The 21,506-nt window shown below is 31.4% G+C and overlaps 6 protein-coding genes and 1 long non-coding RNA gene across 11 annotated transcripts; 5 read left to right on the top strand and 2 right to left on the bottom strand.

Annotated features, from left to right (window-relative positions):
- The first annotated feature begins 86 nt into the window (after nt 1–86).
- LOC145744936 (uncharacterized) lies at nt 87–1,448 on the top strand. The gene has a single exon (XM_082562910.1). The coding sequence runs from the start codon at nt 87–89 to the stop codon at nt 1,446–1,448; it is 1,362 nt and encodes a 453-aa protein (XP_082419036.1).
- A 2,549-nt stretch (nt 1,449–3,997) lies between these two features.
- LOC145745863 (uncharacterized) lies at nt 3,998–7,512 on the top strand. Of its 3 annotated transcripts, XM_082564040.1 has the most exons (4): nt 3,998–6,202; nt 6,751–6,919; nt 6,999–7,133; nt 7,502–7,512. In XM_082564040.1, exons 1-2 carry the CDS (start codon nt 4,063–4,065, stop codon nt 6,756–6,758), a joined length of 2,148 nt encoding a protein of 715 aa, XP_082420166.1. In that variant the 5' UTR covers nt 3,998–4,062; the 3' UTR covers nt 6,759–6,919; nt 6,999–7,133; nt 7,502–7,512. The 3 variants fall into 3 exon arrangements, with proteins under 3 accessions (XP_082420166.1, XP_082420164.1, XP_082420165.1); XM_082564038.1 differs by having other exon boundaries at nt 3,998–6,919; XM_082564039.1 differs by lacking the exon at nt 7,502–7,512 and having other exon boundaries at nt 3,998–6,919; nt 7,010–7,133.
- A 254-nt stretch (nt 7,513–7,766) lies between these two features.
- Nucleotides 7,767–11,197, top strand: LOC145745870 (voltage-dependent calcium channel subunit alpha-2/delta-2-like). 3 transcript variants are annotated; one of them, XM_082564050.1, is made up of 9 exons: nt 7,767–7,939; nt 8,456–8,578; nt 8,757–8,804; nt 8,863–8,934; nt 9,286–9,457; nt 9,534–9,655; nt 9,956–10,108; nt 10,456–10,507; nt 10,717–11,197. In XM_082564050.1, exons 1-7 carry the CDS (start codon nt 7,910–7,912, stop codon nt 9,986–9,988), a joined length of 600 nt encoding a protein of 199 aa, XP_082420176.1. In that variant the 5' UTR covers nt 7,767–7,909; the 3' UTR covers nt 9,989–10,108; nt 10,456–10,507; nt 10,717–11,197. The 3 variants fall into 3 exon arrangements, with proteins under 3 accessions (XP_082420176.1, XP_082420173.1, XP_082420174.1); XM_082564047.1 differs by having other exon boundaries at nt 9,286–9,655; XM_082564048.1 differs by lacking the exons at nt 10,456–10,507; nt 10,717–11,197 and having other exon boundaries at nt 9,534–10,026.
- A 2,887-nt stretch (nt 11,198–14,084) lies between these two features.
- On the bottom strand, nt 14,085–17,117 carry LOC145745869 (BBSome complex member BBS5-like). Its single transcript, XM_082564046.1, has 9 exons — nt 16,982–17,117; nt 16,688–16,836; nt 16,497–16,546; nt 16,180–16,313; nt 15,998–16,082; nt 15,683–15,829; nt 14,945–15,133; nt 14,372–14,611; nt 14,085–14,298 (listed from the first exon to the last, which is right to left on the bottom strand). The coding sequence occupies exons 1-8, from the start codon at nt 17,032–17,034 to the stop codon at nt 14,390–14,392; spliced, it is 1,029 nt and encodes a 342-aa protein (XP_082420172.1). The 5' UTR covers nt 17,035–17,117; the 3' UTR covers nt 14,085–14,298; nt 14,372–14,389.
- On the top strand, nt 14,423–16,353 carry LOC145745872 (uncharacterized). Its single transcript, XR_014281278.1, has 4 exons — nt 14,423–14,623; nt 14,967–15,486; nt 15,692–15,867; nt 16,123–16,353. It is a non-coding gene; the product is annotated as an uncharacterized LOC145745872 (long non-coding RNA).
- Nucleotides 17,118–17,569: 452 nt separating the features above from the next.
- On the top strand, nt 17,570–19,961 carry LOC145746324 (peroxiredoxin-like). Its single transcript, XM_082564585.1, has 5 exons — nt 17,570–17,758; nt 18,212–18,365; nt 18,466–18,588; nt 18,808–18,938; nt 19,651–19,961. Exons 1-5 carry the CDS (start codon nt 17,656–17,658, stop codon nt 19,731–19,733), a joined length of 594 nt encoding a protein of 197 aa, XP_082420711.1. The 5' UTR covers nt 17,570–17,655; the 3' UTR covers nt 19,734–19,961.
- A 128-nt stretch (nt 19,962–20,089) lies between these two features.
- On the bottom strand, nt 20,090–21,403 carry LOC145744931 (carbohydrate sulfotransferase 1-like). The gene is made up of 3 exons (XM_082562904.1): nt 21,138–21,403; nt 20,893–21,065; nt 20,090–20,481 (listed from the first exon to the last, which is right to left on the bottom strand). The coding sequence occupies exons 1-3, from the start codon at nt 21,401–21,403 to the stop codon at nt 20,090–20,092; spliced, it is 831 nt and encodes a 276-aa protein (XP_082419030.1).
- Nucleotides 21,404–21,506: the final 103 nt, after the last annotated feature.

Below are 21,506 nucleotides of genomic sequence, written 5' to 3'. Positions count from 1 at the left end.
AGTCTTGTGATCGGTTCTTTGTTTAGGTTAACATTTGACCGAAACAACTTAGACTACTTTACTAGTTTAAGTGAAATTTTTTTGCGATGAAATTTAAAGAAAAGGAAAATAAACTTGCTGCTGAGTTAAAACAACTTTGTGTAGAAACACCAGATGGAAAGTGGAAGGAAAATAAACCACAAGAATCAGCAAAAATTTTCCACAAAATGGGGTTGCTTTATAAGGAGAAAAGTCCTGATAAATTGAGCTTGATAAGAAGTTGTGCACTTTTAAATTCAGCTATAGTGAGAAATCCATCAAATGTTGAAACAATTAAGAAAGATCTGGATAATCTTTGCTCACATTTGCTTAAAATATCAAAAGCAGATCAACCTTTGGCTAATTTAAGAAATATTTCTGCAAAAGTTGTCGAAAAAGTTATAAAACTAAGAGAAAATACTGAAAATAAATTGTTGCAGTTACAACATATTTCTTATGAAATATCAGAAGCAGAATTAAAACAACTAGAATGTGATAAAATACAAACAGTTTGTGCTATACAAGATGATATAGCCAGTCAATACACTTCTATCATGCAATTTATAGCTGAAAAGTGTGAAGAAATCATGGGAAAACCTCCATGTAAATTTGCCATAGCTGGAATGGGGTCTCTTGCAAGAAAAGAAATAACTCCTTACTCTGATTTTGAGCACATTATTTTGCTGGATGACAACAAGAAATTAGATAACAACAGTCTGGAATATTTTAGATGGTTTTCTGTGATTTTTCATTTTATTATCTTGAATTTAGGAGAAACTATTATTCCATGTGTTGCAATTCCATCCTTGAATGATTACTACAATAAAAGTGGAATTAATTGGTTCTTTGACAGTTTTACAAAACGAGGAATTTCTTTTGATGGAATGATGCCACATGCTTGCAAGTTTCCACTAGGAAGACAAAAAGGTACCACAAACAAGCCATGGTCAACAGAACTAATTCAACCTGTCAGTGAAATGATCAAGTATCTTGACTCTGATGTGGATTTAAAGAATGGTTATCACTTAGCTGATGTGTTGAAACGAACATGTTTTGTTTATGGAGATGAAGAAATTTACAAGCAATATTGTGATCTGGTTAAACAAAAACTTGAAACAGAGGATTTTTCAAAAACCGAATCAAATTTAATTCAAGAATTAAATAAAATAGATTTTGATTCATATATTCGTGCACTAAGCATAAACAATCAAAAGTTTAACATAAAACAAATAGTCTATAGAACTATTTCATTATTCTTGACACTTATTTGTGACTTTCACAAAGTTTTTACCACTGGATTTAAAGCAATAAATAAGTTAAAAAAACAAGAAATAATTGATTTAAAGACTTCCCATCATCTTAAGTATGCTCTGTCTGTTGCTTGTGAAGTTAGACTAAAACTTTATACAAAAAAAACAAGGCCAAGATGATTTTATTGATAAAGGGAAAACCTTTCGAGGTTCAAATGATTTAGATCCCGCTCAAGAGTTAATTCAAGCTGTTGGAGCAGCAAGTCTTGTTAGATATTTTGAAATTTTGTTTAATTTGCAAGATACAAGGAATAATCAAGTTAATAGTTTAACGGAAGGAAAAATTTTGGTTAAAATTTTGGATCAACAAATTTCAACTTTAAATTTTTGGATGAGTTTAAATTTTTTACAACAAACCAAACAAACTATATTAGAATGGGAGAAAAAAATATATTTAAACCAGTTAGAAAATGATGACGAGGGATTAATAATTAAAATTACTGTTAGCAATGCCTATTTTTCTGAAGAAAACTTTGAAGCTGCATTAATGTTGCTTAGGGAAATAAAACCTCATGTCCAACCTAGTACCATAGTATATATATATTTTTTTAAATCAACAATGGAATGTCTTTATGCCTTAAAAGAATATGAGCAAGTAGAAACAATGTGTCAACCATTTCTTCAACACTTTCCAATACCAAACCAGAATATTGGATTACGGCTTGCAATACTTGAAAAATGTGGCCAATCACAACTTAAACTTAACAAACCAAAAGTTGCACTTTTAACTTTATTACAACATTTAAAGATTGATCAAAACTTACTTTTAAAATGCCCAGGTGAAATGTGTTATATATATCGGGGTATGGGAGCATGTTATAAAAAACTTGGAAAATATGAACAAGCAATATTTCAATTCAACAAAGCACAAACTCAGCTGAACAAACTAACAGTTAAGCCAACAATAGTACAATATGATATTTATGTTGGTTTACATTGGTGCTACAAAGCATTGGGTAAACAAGATGAAGCCTTAAAGTATTACAAGCTAGCTCATGAAATATACCAACAATTCAGTGAAACTGAAAAACTTAAATTAAACGAAATGTTATGTTAAATGTATTAGAAATTGAACCGATGTTCAAGTTTTAAATGTAGAGTCTGTTTATTCTCCGAACTTTATAAAATAGAGTTTTTCTTTTCTTTATATGGTGTTAGTGTTTGGTTTATTGTGAAGAATAATAATTAGTTTTAAATTATTAAAGTTAACTAACATATAAAATTGTATTTAACAAAGTTAGAGTTTACTAACTTTATTTGTTTTATGTTTTCTCTTAATTCAATCTTTAAATTAATTAAAATTGTAATTATTTATTAATTTTTGATGCTGCAACATAACCGTGCTTTTATGTTAATAGTAAAGTGAACCAGTGGGAAACTTAAATTTAAAGAAATGCGATGTTAAATGTATTAGGAATTGAACCGATGTTCAAGTTTTTATATGTAGGTTCTATTTATTGTCTTAACTTTGCAAGTTAAAAAGAATTTTAAATCTTACAAAAATATATTTTTATTTTATTGATATAATGTTAGTGCCTGGTGTATTGTGAAGAAAAATAATTTATTTTATGAGCACATTTTATATGTAATAATGTTGGCTTTAAATCTTCAAAGCTTGTTAAGTTAGGAATGGCATTAAATTTTAGTGTTTTATAAACCAAACTTAAATTCACTTAAACGATTTGTGCTGTAAATAGTTGAACTGTATATTCTAGCTTGCTGATCATTGCTGATGTTTCTTATTATTAGCTTGAGAATTTATTAAGTTTTGCTTTTAGTGTTTGTTGTATATTTGTCCATTAAGTTTTAATTTTTAGTGCATGTTATTATGTTTAAGGATTAATAAATTTTTAATGAAATTGTGGTTTGTATTATTACACAGTTTGTTTGATTACCTAGTTTTATTACACAAAAAAACAAAAACTTCAAAAATTGTTAAAAAGTTAAAAACACAAACCTTGTATTGAAATTTTTTATTTATTTTTTAGCAAAGAGCAACACAATCAACAACTCGGGGAGGTTGTCTCCATTGTGGATGTTCTAAAATGTAAGGTGATTTATGTTGGGAGTTTATTGTTGGTGGCACATTTGTTAAGGTGAAAGTTAGGCCAAGTTTCTAAGTTTAGTTTCCAATACTGCCAAGCTGAATGAGCTTTAAGGGGTTAAATACAGTTTTTGTGTCTAAATAATCTATAACATTGCAGATGACCAAACAAGCAATTTAACACAACATTATAGATGTTTTAGGTTCTAGACATTAACACTATAAGTGCCTTGTTTAATTATCACTGCTACTAATTTAATTTCCAGGTGTAAATAACCAATACTTGGCCTCCCTCTGAAAACATTAAGTTAAAACTTATAGTTTTACAACATAGAATGTACCCCATGATTTAAAATTAAATTATAAAGCTGGGCCATGGTAATATAATGACTGTAATTTAGTTGTAATTTAAATTACCAATTATAAGTTTATTATTAAACTTAAAATTTTGTATTGAAATTTAAGATTGTGTTAACATTATAATTCAGCCTTGTTTTAATGTATAGAGAATAATAACTGAGGCGTAACAGTTTTGAGGTTGCCTATAAGCCTTGTTTTATTGAATTGTTGGCAAGTTTATGCTTGAGTTAATTTAAATAATTTCACGCTAAAGTTGAACTTGAGAGTGTTTTAAGTAACACCAATTTAAATAACTTATAACCTTGTTGGGATTTATTAATTGGTTTTGCAATGAAGTTTCTAGAAAAAGAATATAAACTTGCTGCTGAGTTTAAACAATTCTGTAAAGAAACAAATGTAATTGTTTTAAAACCCACCATGATTGATACGGAGTTAAATAAACTTGCTGCTGAGTTAAAACAACTTTGTGTAGAAACACAAGATGAAAAATGGAAGGAAAATAAACCACAAGAATCAGCAAAAATTTACCACAAAATGGGGTTGCTTTATAAGAAGAAAAGTCCTGATAAATTGAGCTTGATAAGAAGTTGTGCACTTTTAAATTCAGCTATAGTGAGAAATCCATCAAATGTTGAAACAATTAAGAAAGATCTGGATAATCTTTGCTCACATTTGCTTAAAATATCAAAAGCAGATCAACCTTTGGCAAATTTAAGAAATATTTCTGCAAAAGTTGCTGAAAAAGTTGAAAAACTGAGAAAAAATACTGAAAAGAAATTCTCGCAGTTAGAACATATTCCTTATGAAATATCAGAAGCAAAATTAAAACAACTAGAATGTGATAAAATACAAACAGTTTGTGCTATACAAGATGATATAGCTAGTCAATACACTTCTATCATGCAATTTATAGCTGAAAAAGGTGTCAAAACCATGGGAAAACCTCCATGTAAATTTGCCATAGCTGGAATGGGGTCTCTTGCCCGAAAAGAAATAACTCCTTACTCTGACTTTGAGCATATTATTTTGCTGGATGACAACAAGAAATTGGATAACAACACTCTGGAATATTTTAGATGGTTTTCTGTGATTTTTCATTTTATTATCATGAATTTAGGAGAAACTATTATTCCATGTGTTGCAATTCCATACTTAAATGAATATTACAATGAAAGTGGAATTGATTGGTTTTTTGATTGCTTTGGTAAACGAGGAATTTCTTTTGATGGAATGATGCCTTCTGCTTGTATTTTTCCACTAGGAAGACAAGAAGGTACCACAAACAAGCCATGGCTAACAGAACTAATTCAACCTGTCAGTGAAATGATTAAGTATCTTGACTCTGACATTGATTTAAAGAATGGTTATCACTTAGCTGATGTGTTGAAACGAACATGTTTTGTTTATGGAGATAAAGAAATTCACAAGCAATACTGTTTAAAAAAACTTGAAGGAGATTTATCTGAAACAAAATCGGATTTAATCAAGAATCTAAATAAGATAAATAATTTAGATTATGTTAGTGCATTTGGCATAAACAATCAACAATTTAACATAAAACAAATTGTCTACAGAAATATATCGCTATTCTTGACAATTATTTGTGACTTTTACAACATTTTTTCCACTGGATTTGAATCAATAAATAAGTTAGAAAAACAAGAAATAATTGATTTAAAGACTTCCCATCATCTTAAGTATGCTCTGTCTGTTGCTTGTGAAGTTAGACTTAAACTTTATACAAAAAAACAAGGTCAAGATGATTATATTGATAAAGGGAAAACTTTCCGAGGTTTAGATTTTGTTCCTGCTCAAAAATTAATTCAAGCTGTTGGAGCAGCAAGTTTTGTGAGGTATTTTGAAATTTTGTCCAATTTGAAAGATACATCGAATATTCAAGTTAATAGTTTAACGGAAGGAAAAATTTTGGTTAAAATTTCAGACCAACAAACTTCAACTTTAAGTTTTTGGTGGAGTTTAGCGTGTTTACGACAAAATAAACAAATTATATCAGAATGTGAGAAAAGAAAATTATTAAACTGGTTAAAAAATGATGACGAGGGATTATTAATTAAAATTGTTGTTTGTAATGCTTATTTTTGTGAAGAAAAATTTCAAGTTGCATTAATGTTGCTTAGGGAAATACAACCTTATATTCAACCTGGTACCGAAGAATTTTTTATGTTTTTTCAATTAACAATAGAATGTTTCACTGTATTAAAAGAATATGAGCTAATAGAAATAATATCTAAATCATTTCTTCAAGAATTTCCGATACCAAACCAGAATATTGGATTACAACTTACAATACTTGAAGAATGTGCACAATCACAATTTAACCTTAACAAGCCAGAAGTTGCACTTAAAACTTTTTTAAAGCATTTAAAGATTGATCAAAACTTACTTTTAGAATGGCCAGATGAAATGTCAAGTATATATCGAGGCATAGGATCATGTTATAAGAATCTTGGTAAATATGAACAAGCAATATTACAATTTAACAAAGCACAAACTTTATTAAACAAACTAACAGTTATGTCAACACTAGCACAATATGATATTTATGCTACTTTATTCATATGCTACACAGCATTGGGTAAAAAAGATGAAGCTTTAAAGTATTACATACTAGCTGATGAAATGTACCAACAATTTAGTGAAACTGAAAAACAAAAAATACAAAATAAAATGTGATATTGAAATAAATGTGATATTAAATGTATTAGAAATTGAACCGATGTTCAAGTTTTAAATGTAGAGTCTGTTTATTCTCCGAACTTTATGAAATAGAGTTTATATTTTCTTTATATGATGTTAGTGTTTGGTTTATTGTGAAGAATAATAATTAATTTAAAATTATTGAAGTTAACGAACATATAAAATTGTATTTAACAAAGTTAGAGTTTACTAACTTTATTTGTTTTATGTTTTCTCTTAATTCAATCTTTAAATTAATTAAAATTGTAATTATTTATTAACTTTTGATGCTGCAACATAACCTTGCTTTTATGTTAATAGTAAGGTGAACGAGTGGACGTTGCCGTACGAAGACCACAACGGACTGGGAACAGTTTTAAGCGTCACCAGACCTGTGTATGATAACCGGCCGTCCAAACTAGGAGTGGTGGCCATCATAGGTGCTGATGTGTTGTACAAGGATGTAGAGGAAATTATGGACATGGCTCAGGTAGTAAAAATATATTTGAACGGTAGAACTTTAAATTAGCTTGGCTCTTTGTTACTGTAAAATTAATTATTTGTTCCAGTATTGCTGTAGGTTTGCCCAGCTCACAACTTGAACAACAAACCTCATTGAACTACAACAACATTGGGATAGAGACTATTTATTTCAACCAATCAAATGTGAGGACTATTGTCAGTGGGGTGAAGTGCAAACCAAGGTGAATTCATGTTTGTTTATATTTTGCTTTTTGTGCTTGTGGCAAAATCATTTTAAGTGGTTGGTATTTTGGTGTAGCTGTTTTTTAAAAATTTGTGTGTGAAATGCCAGTGGCTGAAATTAATCTCATGGTTTTGGTTTTTACTATTTTGTGTATTACAACTGCAAATCAGGGAGAATTAAACCCAGGGTCATTGCTCTTCTGTGGCAGTCAAATTCAAACCTAACACCTTAGGTCCAAATTGGCAGTGGGAATCAAGCCAAGGAACTTAGAGCTTGGGTAGCAATAAATATCAATGCTAATAAACATAAAGGTAATGTTTACTTAACCCCAGTTCTTTAATAACTAATCTATCTTAATATTAACAGAACTATGAACACCACCTCACAACCAACCTGCTCCAATGCTGGCAACAAAACAAATATTTTCACCCTCAATTTGGAGGATATCAGCTCAGTTTGTGGCGAGGGTGAGTTCATCTTTTCAATATAAGGGCCATGACTTAACCCCCCAGGTTGTATCAGGTTATTGTTGAACTTGTGATATTTTGGGTTTTTATAAATTTGATTCAACCTTAAAACTTTAAATATTCTAGAATAAAAATAATTGATTGTGATCGTATTTCAGACAACATTGAAACCGACGAATTGACCTTGATCAAACTTCAAGGTTACCTCATGAAACGCTTGAACGAATACTGGGTCGAACAAACCAACCGCGACGTCGTGCTTGGTTGATTTGCCATCTCAGACTCTGACCCCATTGTTCTCACAACAATGTATAACAATGATCTCATTGTTGACAAGGTGAGACATAATTTAAAAAATAATTAAAAAATTTTAATTAAAAATTAATTAATTAGGAATTGGTCACTATGACATCACAACCTGATGAGGTCACAACTTATACTGAACCATGAATAAAAAAAATAATTTTGGTCAAATTAATTATGATTTTATTTTTTGTATATATATCTTTATCCGCGATGTGGGAAGGTCGAATGCGCGACCTAAACATAAAGTAACATTAACAACTTCGACCCAGTCTCAAGTTGCCTGTGGCAGTTTGGAATATTATAGATTAAAATTGCCCAATAATTATGCTGCTGATTAAGTGCTGGCTCAGCAAGAGTTCATACCGTTTATAGCGCTTTACTCAAGGGCACTACAGCATGAGATCAGCGGGTATCGAGCCCCGGACTTAATGTAGTGTAGGAAGTGTCCTGACCGTCACACTGCCTGACTTACAAATTGTTTCTATGTTTAACTTAACTAATATTTAACTCCAAATTATTTGTTTGTTAATTTGTTTTGTTGTTGAAGGTAAGTTATGTGATAGCAAGCAAACCAGTTGAGTTGTCCAACCAAGATGTTCCAAGTGTGACCGGGTTGGTCCTCGATCAACAAATATTCACCCAAATCCTCTACAACTCGTCACAAACACAAGTCAGTATTGCCCCCATATAAGGGGGTTAACTAATTAGATTGTGGGTTATTGAATAGGCCTAACTATTAATATTCTAACTCTAAATTAAAACTGATTTTGGAATTATTAATTTGTTGCCCATATAAGTGATTTAAAGTTAAACCAATGTTTTGTTTAATAATCTTTCCTTTTGTTTAGTGCAACGATGGAATAAACTGTTTTGGAATTTATAATTGCCAGTCCCAGGTAAGTTTTACTCAATAAATAAAATTGTTTTCATGTTTTAAATTTTGTTTTGTTGAAGGATCGGATGTGTTTGTTGTTGGATGGAGCTGGGAATCTTATTTCAACCAATCAGGAAGAACATCAGTATAAGGTAGGCACTTTTGAATGGGTAAGCACTTTTTACTGGGTGGGTACTTTTGATTGGGTAGGCACTTTTAATTGAGTGGACACTTTAAATTGGTTAGGCACTTTGTTGGGTAAGCACTTTTAAGTAGGTAGTTACTTTTAATTGGGTAGGTACTTTTAAGTGAGTGGACACTTTAAACTCGGTAGGCACTTTTAATAAGGTAGGCACTTTTAAATGAGTAGGCACTTGTAATTCGGTGGGTATTTTAAATTATGTAAGCACTTTTTTGGGTAGGCACTTTTATCTGATTAGAGGATCTATTTGTGTTTTAAAAAATTTCATTATAATTGTTAATAATTTTAACTTTATTTTCAGTTGGGAGAGTTTTTTGGTAACATTGACGGTGATTTGTTGAAAGCACTGGAGCGTAACAACATCTATGTTTCCAAATATTTCTACGACCACCAAGCTTTGTGTGACGTGGTTGAAATTAACGGAAACACTGCACCTCGTTTGATTCCAGCGATCACAAATATTATAAATATCGGTGAATACCTGGGTTATATCAGTGACCCCTGTTTGGGGTACATGGGGCTGGGTTTAAATTGTGTTTTGAACTTCAGGTTGGTGGACGACATCCAGTATCACCATCACAGCTCAGCACTTTATCCTCGTTCTACAAACTTTTATCCAAACTATCCTGGGTTCGGCCGAAGTCAAACAAAACAAACATTCGACCTTGGAGGTCGCGCAAGTTAAACAAACTGGTTGTGTGCTAGGACATCTAGTGTTGAGTTTTGGGGACCAGATCTGGTTTAATTCCCACTTCTGGCATGTGCTGAAACCCTTAAGTAATGTACTAACTTTCTGTTGATCCAGAACAAACAAGTTATTAGATGAAATTGCAAACCTGACAATAATCTGACAATATCACTAGTTCAACAATGAAGCAGATTGTCACAAATTAGGACCTGGGACTTACCCTAAATGTTTTGGGCTGTAAAGTTAGTTTTAAGTTAAAACTGAGGATAAACTATATTTGTAGAACTTACTCAGCCACCAGGATACCAGCATCTAATTTATTGTTTGTGGTGGCCGACACTGGACTTCAATGTTCAAGCGACAAAAACTTTTGTTTTGAAACTTATCGTGACCTCGTGGTGGACGTAACCAACCAACAACCTTGCCCTTCTACCAGGTTTGTGTTGTTTTGTATATATCTTTATCCTCGATGTGGGAAGGTCAACTGCATGACCTAAACATGGAGTAACATCAATTACCCTGAGTCAGTCTTCAGTTTGACTTGTAGTTTGGGATATTATTGATTATAATTGCCCAATAATTTAGCTGCTGATTAAGTGTTAGCTCAGCAGAAATTTATAGCATTTGTATCATCTTGCTAAAGATCGCTACAGCATGAGAGTAGTGGGGATTGAACCCACTACCTATGCAGTGTAGAAAGTGTTTTAACCGCTACAACATGCTGCCTGTAAAAGTTGATTAACCCAAGTTGTTTCTGCTTACAATGAATGATTTGTGTTTTAGATATCGTCGAAACCCGATGGAAAGTTGTTTCGATGCAAAGACTTTACCGCAGGTTTGTTCTTTTTATTGGTGGTCACATGATCACTTTAACCTTCAATATATTGTTGACCTTGGTATATTGTTTCCACTGATCATGAGCTGAAGTAATTGTTACTATATGGCAGCAGTGGAAATTAAACCTAGGACCTTATATGATGCTATTTTAACAACTCAGCCACATTTTCTGTTAACATTGTTTAATATTTTGGTTTATTTTCACAGGAGTTGGATCAGGATTGTGGAGCAAAAATACTTTATCCTCAACTTACGATCCTCTCACTTCTTACCATCCTGATATTAAGGTGACAATGACTTCACACAACACCAATTATTTGCATGGTTTACCCTAGGGGTGTCACCCCCCCCCAAGATATTAGAGGGGTCCTTGTTTTGCATGTTTATTTATTTTGGTGAATTTATTTTTGGTGGCAATTTATGAAAGTGATCTTCCATTTAATGCAGTAATTCTTATTTTTGCACTATTTATTATTTTACACAAGTTGCTATTTTATTTTCAACATTTTTAAGTTTCTTAAGTTTTTGCACTTTTAAGTTTACAACAAAGTTTTATAACAAAACACAATTATGTTTATTTCATGTTTTGAAAATTATGTTTATTTTAATTTTATGTTTTTAATTAGAAATTAGTTTTAATATTTTATTTTCTGCATGTTCTTTTAAACTTGTTTTACAAAAATAATAAAAACCCATCAACTTTTTAATATTTAATTATATACCTTAACATTATAGGTCTAAAAACTCAAAGAATTAATTAATAATCTTTAAATTTTGGTTCAGATTTATTTAAAATTATAAAAAAAAACATATATTAGGCTACATATATAGAGGATAATTATTGTTGTAAAGTTACAAATGTAAATAATAACTATGTTTGTTCAGTAAACAATGAGTCTTGTGATCGGTTCTTTGTTAAGATTAACATTTGATCGAAACAATTTAGACAACTTTACTAGATTTAAGTTAAATTATTTTGCAATGAAGTTTAAAGAAAAGGAAAATAAACTTTCTGCTGAGTTTAAACAATTCTGTAAAGAATCACAAGTTGTTGTTTTAATGTCTGATATAAAGTTAACAAAACTTGCTGCTGAGTTAAAACAACTTTGTGTAGAAACACAAGATGGAAAGTGGAAGGAAAATAAACCACAAGAATCAGCAAAAATTCTCCACAAAATGGGGTTGCTTTATAAGGAGAAAAGTCCTGATAAATTGAGCTTGATAAGAAGTTGTGCACTTTTAAATTCAGCTATAGTGAGAAATCCTTCGAATATTGAAACAATTAAGAAAGATCTGGATAATCTTTGTTCACATTTGCTTAAAATATCAAAAGCAGGTCAACCTTTGGCAAATTTAAGAAATATTTCTGCAAAAGTTGCCGAAAAAGTTATAAAACTAAGAGAAAATACTGAAAATAAATTGTCACAGTTAGAACATATTGCTTATGAAATATCAGAAGCAAAATTAAAACAACTAGAATGTGATAAAATACAAACAGTTTGTGATATACAAGATGATATAGCCAGTCAATACACTTTTATCATGCAATTTATAGCTGAAAAGTGTGAAGAAATCATAGGAAAACCTCCATGTAAATTTGCAATAGCTGGAATGGGGTCTCTTGCACGAAAAGAAATAACTCCTTACTCTGATTTTGAGCACATTATTTTGCTGGATGACAACAAGAAATTGGATAACAACAGTCTGGAATATTTTAGATGGTTTTCTGTCATTTTTCATTTTATTATCTTGAATTTAGGAGAAACTATTATTCCAAGTGTTGCAATTTCATCTTTAAATGATTTTACCGCTAAAAATAATGCCGACTGGTTCTTTGACAATTTTACAAAACGAGGAATTTCTCTTGATAGAATGATGCCACATGCTTGCAAGTTTCCACTAGGAAGACAAGAAGGTACCACAAACAAGCCATGGTCAACAGAACTAATTCAACATGTAAGTGAAATGGTTAAGTATCTTGACTCTGATGTGGATTTAAAGAACGGTTATCACTTAGCTGATGTGTTGAAATGAACATGTTTTGTTTATGGAGATCAAGAAATTGACAAGCAATATTGTGATCTGGTTAAACAAAAACTTGAAACAGAAAATTCTTTCCAAACCAAATCGGATTTAATTAAGAATCTAAAGAAGATAAATTATTTAGGTTACGTTAAAGCTTTGAACATTAACCATGAGCAATTTAACATGAAGCAAATTCTGTACAGAACTATATCACTATTCTTGACAATTATTTGTGATTTTCACAGAGTTTTTTCCACTGGATTTGAAGCAATGAATAAGTTAGAAAAACAAGAAATAATTGATTCAAAGACTTCCCATCATCTTAAGTATGCTCTGTCTGTTGCTTGTGAAGTTAGACTAAAACTTTATACAAAAAAACAAGGTCAAGATGATTATATTGATAAAGGGACAACTTTTCGAGGTTTAAATGATTTAGATCCCGCTCAAGAATTAATTCAAACCGTTGGAGCAGCAAGTCTTGTTCGATATTTTGAAATTTTGTTTAATTTACATGATACAACGAATATTCAAGTTAATAGTTTAACGGAAGGAAAAATTTTGGTTAAAGCTTTAGATCAACAAACTTCAACTTTATGTTTTTGGTGGAGTTTAAATTGTTTACGACAAGATAAACAAATTATATCAGAATGGGAGAAAAGAAAATCTTTAAACTGGTTAAAAAATGATTTTGGTGGATTATCTATTAAAAATGTTGTTTGTAATGCTTATGTTGGTGAGGAAAACTTTAAAGCTGCATTAAAGTTGGGCGAACAAATAAGACCTCATGTTCAACCTGGACATATGTTATATCTTCATTGTTTTCAATCAACAATGGAATGTCTCATTGCATTAAAAGAATATGAGCAAATAGAAACAATATCTATACGATTTCTTCAACACTTTCCAATACCAAACCAGAATATTGGATTACAGCTTGCAATACTTGAAAAATGTGCTCAATCACAACTTGAACTTAACAAACCAAAAGTTGCACTTTCAACTTTTTTACAACATTTAACGATTGATAAAAACTTGCTTTTAAAATGGCCATATGAAATGTGTGATATATATCGAGGTATAGGATCATGTTATAAAAAACTTGGTAAATATGAACAAGCAATATTACAAAACAACAAAGCACAAACTCTACTAAACAAATTAACAGTTAAGCCAACAATATCACAATATGATATTTATATTGGTTTACACTTATGCTACAAAGCATTGGGTAAACAAGATGAAGCTTTAAAGTATGGCAAACTAGCTCATGAGATATACAAACAATTCAGTGAAACTGAAAAACTAAAAATCAAGAAAAGTTTTGGTTTAAAAAATTGTTAAAATCTAGCAATAAATATAAATTAATGTTTTAAAGTTTTATATGATTTTACTATATCTTTAATGTTAGTTATATTTCTTGTGTGAGGTAAATTTATATTTTTCTAACATTTAATTAATCCTTGATTTTAAGTTAAATTCTAATGTTTAGTAAACAAAACTTGAATCCAATGTTGTTGCAACAATTTATTTGTGCAGTGGATGGTTATAGAGTTTTTATTTCAGCTTGCTGGTCTTTCTTTTTCTTTACTTGAGAAGTTTTGCTTTTAGTGTTTGTTGTATATTTGTCCATCAAGTTTTATTATTTAGTGCATGTTGTGTTTATTGTGATTTAATGATGAATAAAACTTAAACAAAAGCACAACTTACCATACTGGTTTTACAACACTTAGCCAAACGTTCATTTCATAAAAGTTGTTAAAAAACCTTAAAACATAAACCTTGTGTTATAATATCACTTTTATTTCTTTTAGCAATAAACAACATATAAAATATTTACAATAAAATAAATTTTTGTTCACAAGACTTTCCACAATTGTTCAAGAGTAAATCCATCCTTAAGTGGTTCAATGGCCAGTCCAAACTTGTCACAAAACACAGGTCTGACTGTCTTAGTGTCCGACTGTCCGTCTGCAAAATAAGCAGCACAGACATCCGATTGTATGGAGGTGTCGATGTCAGTGTCCTCAATTACTGGGAGAGAGATTGGATCAGGGGGGTTGTCTCCATTGTGGATGTTCTAAAGTTAAAGGTAATTAAAGTTTTGTGCCATTGGAAATTATTTATAAAAGTTGGGGTTACAACTAATAAACCCTGGGTAGAGGTGCCTGGGTTAAGGTAAACATCAACCAAAATAACTAAGGTTTTTTTTGATGTCTTACTAATACTTAAGGTTATGGTTGTAAGTAAACTAGCTTCTGTATCACAGCAGGCTTAAGTAAGATGTTAATTGGATTAACTTTGGCAATTTTCATGTTAATAAACTGACAATAGGTCAACAATAAAACTGACAAAGATTACTCAAGATTAAAGTAAGGTAATAGAAGTTATTAAGTTGCAAACATGAACTAACTTTATGAAATTGGACGCCGTAGGTCGGATTCTCGGTGAAAACTCGATGTAAACTTTGAATTTCCTTCGTCACTTGCTGCAACTTCTCAGCTGGGTCGATCCTGAACCCCAGGACATAACCCCCACTGCCCCATGTGCTCTCTAGCACCATCGCGTATCCAAACTTCGAGTCTCGCATTTTGATGTCTTTCTACAAAAATAAATTTTGATATTTTTTATTGTATAAATTTGTCAGTATTTGGGTCATTTTTTTGGTATTTTTCATTTAATTCTCACACAGACCAAGCCTATTTTACATCTAATAAGGAATATTCAATAACCTGACCCAGTCTGGACATTGTTCTACTTACATTTAAAAACTCTTTGGTGACTTGGTTTGTTTTTTCGTCAACCACTTTAACATCTCTCTGTAAAGTTTTACTAAAACAATATTTTAAACTAAACATATCTGATTTTAGATTAAACTTTTTTTAAGGCTTTCTGAATCAAGCTTACAGACATTCGAAACCTGGCACTTCAACAATCAACTTTTTAACTTTTAAGGTAAGCATAATAACTTCTACTATTTAATCAATGTCTTTTACTAGTAACTAACTTTAAAACTACCTCTTTTCTATCACTAGACCACTAGATCCTTTTAAGAGGCTGTTAACTAAATAACAAATCTGTCATTTATATACAGGTAGTAATAATTGCTACAACTTAAGACTGGGTCAGGTTATGTAAATATTGTTCTTACAATTTGCAGATATGGGATGCTGACGTTGAAGTTCTCGTTGGCGTTGGCATGCCACACGACCCGGATGTTGGTGATGAAGCAAGTTCCCAGGTTCCCTGTGTCACTGCTCAGGTTCCAAACCCCGTTCACTTTGTTGTAAACTTCTTCCTACAAGGGTGTATAAGTGGGGTTAGGGGATAAAATGGGTAATGTTTTTATATTGAAATCCTATCTAACCAAAAGTCAGCTCTATTGGTTTCTTAAATAATGGGAATCAATTGTGATCAAATAATTATGTTATCTTCAGAATGCATAAGGGTGTATACATGTGCTAACCTGTGGCAATAATTTTAGGTTTTTGTTCTGTATTAAAGCTCCCCTTAACTTAAGATCCCGATACAACTTTGAAGAATCATACGCTCTGTAAAGAATATAATACTTTGTATATTATTGTTTTTCAGGTTATAATATACAACATAGTTTCAACTTTATCTTGTACTAATTTTAACAACACATACTTGAATATAGTGAGTATGATGGCAAATAAGTTTGTTGGGCCAGAAAGTCCCGAGATATCGGTAAAAATAAACTCAAATCTGTTGCTGTTGCATTTTGTTGAGATGCACAAAGATTCTGTCGTGCCACGAATTTTCTAAATAAAAGTTTTGGTTATTAGTTGTACTGGGTGTTAAAGTGTCACAAGTTTGGTGGTTTAGCAATTGTTAACACACAGTAATTAAAAGTGTTGCTTTATGTTGCATAACAATTATTGTAACCCAATAATATTTGGTTTTACATATTTTAGAATTGATAACCACAAGTTGTTAAAACTTACCGAGTTTGTTCTTTTTGTGTTGATGTTTAAGATACATGAATATCCAATAGCTTAAAAATATAAATTGGTTAGAAATTAAACTTAAAGTTTTACTTTTTATCAGTCAGTAAGGTTAATGTAAATCATGCTCTTGTAGTAAAAAACAAATGTTACTGCTGATATTAAATAATAGAAAGGTTGATTAAACTTACAAAGATTGACCCTGGGTAGATCTTGAGCATGCCAGAGGATCCTTAGATTTGTGATCAACAACTTTCCTTTCTCCCCGTTATTTCCTTTCGTGTCCTCGATCGATTCAAATGCTTCGATCAAAGTTTCTCCCGGACGAGTTTTCATTTGTCTGTGGCAACATTTAAGTTTAACTTAAGTTTTAATGGCAATAAAAGTGATCTAGTCAATCAGTAAGTAACAAACAAACAAGTTACATTTTATGGTATTAAAAACGAGTTAAAATCGTTTATTAACCCAAGTTTAGTTAAACTTACTGTTTACTGAGATCGAATCTAATATCTCTGTCCTCCCATAATGTGTTGTCCATCTTAAATGCTTCAGTTTGTGCCAAGAAAAGGGTTAAAATAAAAATTTTAAATCGTTTTAAGTTTATAAAATATTTAGGTAGCAACAATTTTGTTTATTTACAAATCGAGCGACATCTACCGACAATTCTTTACTGCTAGAAAATTGGTTTATCTTCGATTATAAATTAATTTGCGTTAAATTAAAAGGCTAAAACTAAACTATGCAATTTAAAACAATTTTGATGTAGTTCAAACTTATTTTAATTTTGTTTACAAAAAGCAAAAAAACATTGTAGACTATCTACAAATAGATGTTATGCGCATATCGCATATATTGCGCATAGCGGGCATATACATATATCAGATTCTGATTTTTAGGATTTTTTTTGTATTAAATTTTAAAGCTAATAATAAATAATTAAAAAATTAACTTTATTTTTATTTAGAAGAGGAGGAAGTCAAGAAAAACGTTATTGTTGTTATAATGTAGTGACGCAATTTAAGATTCCAGCGACCGGTTAAAGTTATTTTATAAACATGTGTTGCAAAGGATTTTAAAACGTCGTTAAAGTTGTTCCTGGTTTAGTTTAAATTGTTTTTTAAAGTAACAACAACAAGGAAATATCAAAGAGTTTGTAGATATGTCTTGTGGAAAAGCTTCGATTCAATGCCCTGCACCTTCGTTTAAAGCAACAGCTTACGTGGACGGAGATTTCCATGAGTTAAACTTATCAGATTATTTAGGTAATAATTAATTTATAATATTAAGTTTTTTAAACTTTGTGTTAATCTTGCTTTCTATCATAATAATGGCGACCTAGTGCAGTCTGAAATTGTTTAAATGCAGCTCAGGGAATTAAATCAGGGTTGAAACTGAGGAGCTATTTACTTTGCCCACTGCATCACCATTTGCACTTGAAAGTTTTAGTTTTTTGCATTCTGTAGCAAAGTTCAAAAATTTTTTAATAACGTTTCCATGAAAACTTTGTAGCTAGCTGGTAATGTAATCCATGAGGTCCTGAGTTAATGTTTTTGTTATGTATAACATTCTAGGCAATGATGCTCACTTCTATTAGTATTGTAGTGTGCTACGAATTAATTGTTAAAAAGATCATGTTTTGTTCAGTAATGTTTGGCACACTGAGCTAAGGTTAAGACTTTATGTTAAATTGCTGATAAAAATCTCGTTTGTTTCAGGCAAATATGTTGTTCTGTTCTTCTATCCTTACGACTTCACTTTTGTTTGCCCGACCGAGATCATCGCGTTCAGCGACCGGGTCGAAGAATTCCGCATGATTGGCTGTGAGGTTATTGCATGCTCCACCGATTCTCATTTCAGTCATCATGCATGGTTGGTTTACTATCTTGTTAGTTTGTTTTTTATCGTCTCATAAACTAAAGTCAAAATAGAAATGCAAGCCAATGTATTTTAAAACTTTTTTACATTCTAGGACAAATATTCCTCGTAAAAAAGGGGGGTTGGGTGAAATGAAGATTCCCCTAGTGGCAGACAAAACCCACCAAATTTCCAAAGATTACGGGGTTTACAAAGAAAATGAAGGAATTTCTTACAGGTTATTTAATTATTAAAATTTAGTTGTTTTTTAATGTGTTAAATATATTGTTAAGTGAGTCTAATTATTAAACTTGTTATTCATTTCGTTTATTTTAAAATTTAGGAAGAATATTCCAATAAAATGAAATTATAAGGTTAATAATTGATGGTTGCTAAATAGGTTGAAATTAATTATTTATTTTTGAGTTTAATTTGTTTTTATTTTTCCAACCAACAGGGGTTTGTTTATCCTCGATGAGCGACATTTGCTTCGACAAATCACAGTAAACGACCTTCCTGTAGGTCGGTGTGTGGACGAGACTCTACGATTGGTCAAAGCGTTTCAGTTTGCAGATCAACACGGAGAAGGTATTGTGATGTCATAATTTGTTATATATTACAATGTTTAAAATTGTTAAGGATTATAATTAACTTTACTTAATTGACTCATAAAGTTATAAATAATTCCACTTAATTGACTTGAAGGGTTTAATGTTGTTTATTGTTATGTTAGCCTGAGTATTATAAGAGGAAATTGTATGAGGTTTGTTGTTCTATTGTTTGACCCAACGTTGTTGACAAAAGATTAAGATAAGGTTTCCACTTTACTATAGTGGGAAGCTTTAAGTTATTTGTTATTCTGCTATAGTTTTGTTATAAATTTGTTGGTATAAGATTCAGAATTGAATCAATATCAACTCAGTTATTTAACATCTTCTTTTTATTGTTGTTTTGTTGGCGAATATTTTGTTTGTTTTTGGAATCAATATTTTGATTTTTTGAGCTATTTAGCAGATGTTGTTTTAGTAATTTATTAACAATTTAAATAGTATTGGTGATCTCCTTATGAAGTGTTTAATGTCAAATTGATATTGGGTTGTTCAGAGCCTAATTAGGTTTTTGCGTTAACAATTACATCCTTAAAAATTATTATAGAAAATGTGCACTTAAAAACCACAACCCTGCTTGCCCTAACTCTTAATAATTAGAGGTTGTAAGTAAGGCTAATATTGCCCACTATAGGTTATAACCGTTTGTGTGTTAATCTTATACTTTAAATAAAATTTATTTTTTGTTTTAGTTTGCCCAGTAGGTTGGAAGCCTGGTGAAGCGACAATTAAACCAAATATTAAAGAAAGTCACAAATTCTTCTCCTCCAACTAAACTCGTATCTACACAGTGATCCCATTCAATTAAACACTTTCGTACACAAAACATTTTGTCGGTTTGTCCAAGTTTTAGGCCACATTTTAGGTTAAACTTAATGGAAAGGAGTTTCTTTTTATTCAGGGTCGATCCCACCCACTGTGGTTCTATTTATTCTAGTTTTGCTTTATTTTAAAATTGGGTAAAGTTTTTTGCGGTCCAATTAAACAAATACAAAAATTTTATTTCTTACTTTGGATGATAATTTATTGCAGTTTTACTTTGGCAAGATTTCAAGCTAACACAAGACATGCGTAACACAGGTATTTCTATAAATATAGAAGCCATATAAAAACAGTTAAAAACCTTAGAAATTATTGATAACTTGGAAGATTAAAGTTCAGTAAATCTTCTTTGTTATGAAACTTGTTGTAACCTAACCTCGACATCGAAGTGTAACAAAAACTTTGAATTTTTGTAACATCCTCGAAGTTCATCTGATATCTCCATTTTGAAATCGATTTCGCAGCGTTTTGTTTCGTGCCGAAATTGTCCGGTAACAATTGATCTGATGACGTAGCCTCGTTTAACCAATCTCTGACGTTTTGGTGAAGTTTAACCCCAATGAACTTGTAGATTTCTTCGGTGATTGGGATAGGTCGTGTTGCGATGTCCTCATATTTTACAAGTCTATAGTTGGAGGAGTTAAGGAGGTTTGAGTTGCTGTAACTGTAATTGAGCAAACTTTCCAACTGCTCGCATCGCTCTTCGTGCTTTGTTCTAAAATAAAGTCGACTACTTTAAGCTTACAACCTTGATTATACTTGAAATTAATTTATAACAACTTGAAACTTTGTTTTAAGATTTCGTTGCCGCCTTTTCGCTTTAAAAACCCGGAAAAATTGTTCGCTCGCTTAATTTAATTAATTTTCGCCACATTTATGACGTAATTAGTGACGTCATTATACCTAGCTTTAAGTTTCGAACTTGTGACGTGTTGAAACGAATTCATCGAAGCTCTGGGGTCGCGAACCAAATGGATGAGCTTGGTTTCGAACCTGTGATCTTTGATCAGTTTTTCAATGTCGCGAAAGTCGCACACTCGCGTCACCTAACGGTTGCAAAATAATCGATTATTTCTTGAGCTTGTCGTTTAAAGCTTTTTAATTAGTTTAACTATAATCCACCTTGAAAGCCATCAACTTTTGTTTCCTTAGTTCCTCCCCCAGTTTGGTTAAATTGAACCCTCCCTTGCAACCATGGTTACCACAAAAATTAAGGTCACGTGACATGAACTTGGAGCATTTTTGTTCCAAGCAATTGTAGAAACACAATCCGTGATCGATGCAACTGTAAACAAACAATTAAAGTTTTATGACGTCATATAAAGGGTGGTACACGTCATAGTAAGTATCATTATACCTCTGCACTTCTACTCCTTGAACCTCTGACGTCATTGCAGCTTCCCGATACAATTCACTTACCCCTATGACGTCATAATTTAAGATTCGATCGAAGTAGCGACCGACTTTTTTCGAGCACTTTCCGAAGGGGTAAAGGGGTTCGTAGAAATATGAAACTCCCGGGTTCTGGTTAAATATTTGACCTACGAAACTTGACCCCGATCTTGTTTGGGTCAATAGAATAACCGCCTTCATTTTTCGCGTTTCGTTCCTGGAACAACACATTATTATGACGTCACTATCACTTATTTTATATTGGGTAATAACACTTGTTAACTTAAGGTGACTTATGACGTCATTATTAGTGGTTGATTAACTATAAATCTTT

The sequence above is a fragment of the Corella eumyota genome, chromosome 3 (genome assembly GCF_963082875.1).
Source record: "Corella eumyota chromosome 3, kaCorEumy4.1, whole genome shotgun sequence".
In the NCBI taxonomy this organism is placed as follows: domain Eukaryota; kingdom Metazoa; phylum Chordata; class Ascidiacea; order Phlebobranchia; family Corellidae; genus Corella; species Corella eumyota.
The sequence above is the reverse complement of the archived record's forward strand: the minus strand, read 5'-3'. Positions and strand labels throughout refer to the sequence as shown.

Bases quoted from the DNA above. Each gene is read 5' to 3' on its own strand.
- LOC145745863 (XM_082564038.1), top strand. From the start codon at position 4,063: ATGAAGTTTCTAGAAAAAGAATATAAACTTGCTGCTGAGTTTAAACAA.
- LOC145746324 (XM_082564585.1), top strand. From the start codon at position 17,656: ATGTCTTGTGGAAAAGCTTCGATTCAATGCCCTGCACCTTCGTTTAAA. The intron at 18,366-18,465 runs GTTGGTTTACTA...TTTACATTCTAG, and splicing joins CATTTCAGTCATCATGCATG to GACAAATATTCCTCGTAAAA. The intron at 18,589-18,807 runs GTTATTTAATTA...TCCAACCAACAG, and splicing joins AATGAAGGAATTTCTTACAG to GGGTTTGTTTATCCTCGATG.
- LOC145744931 (XM_082562904.1), bottom strand. From the start codon at position 21,403: ATGTGTTGTTCCAGGAACGAAACGCGAAAAATGAAGGCGGTTATTCTA. The intron at 21,066-21,137 runs GTATAATGATAC...GTTTGTTTACAG, and splicing joins CAAGGAGTAGAAGTGCAGAG to TTGCATCGATCACGGATTGT. The intron at 20,482-20,892 runs GTTAAACTAATT...CAAAGCACGAAG, and splicing joins GGCTTTCAAGGTGGATTATA to AGCGATGCGAGCAGTTGGAA.
- LOC145745869 (XM_082564046.1), bottom strand. From the start codon at position 17,034: ATGGACAACACATTATGGGAGGACAGAGATATTAGATTCGATCTCAGT. The intron at 16,314-16,496 runs GTAAGTTTTAAC...ACTTTTATTTAG, and splicing joins ACACAAAAAGAACAAACTCG to AAAATTCGTGGCACGACAGA. The intron at 15,134-15,682 runs GTAAGAACAATA...TTATTTTTGTAG, and splicing joins GCATCCCATATCTGCAAATT to AAAGACATCAAAATGCGAGA.
- LOC145745870 (XM_082564047.1), top strand. From the start codon at position 7,910: ATGTATAACAATGATCTCATTGTTGACAAG. The intron at 7,940-8,455 runs GTGAGACATAAT...TTGTTGTTGAAG, and splicing joins ATGATCTCATTGTTGACAAG to GTAAGTTATGTGATAGCAAG. The intron at 8,579-8,756 runs GTCAGTATTGCC...CCTTTTGTTTAG, and splicing joins ACAACTCGTCACAAACACAA to TGCAACGATGGAATAAACTG.
- LOC145744936 (XM_082562910.1), top strand. From the start codon at position 87: ATGAAATTTAAAGAAAAGGAAAATAAACTTGCTGCTGAGTTAAAACAA.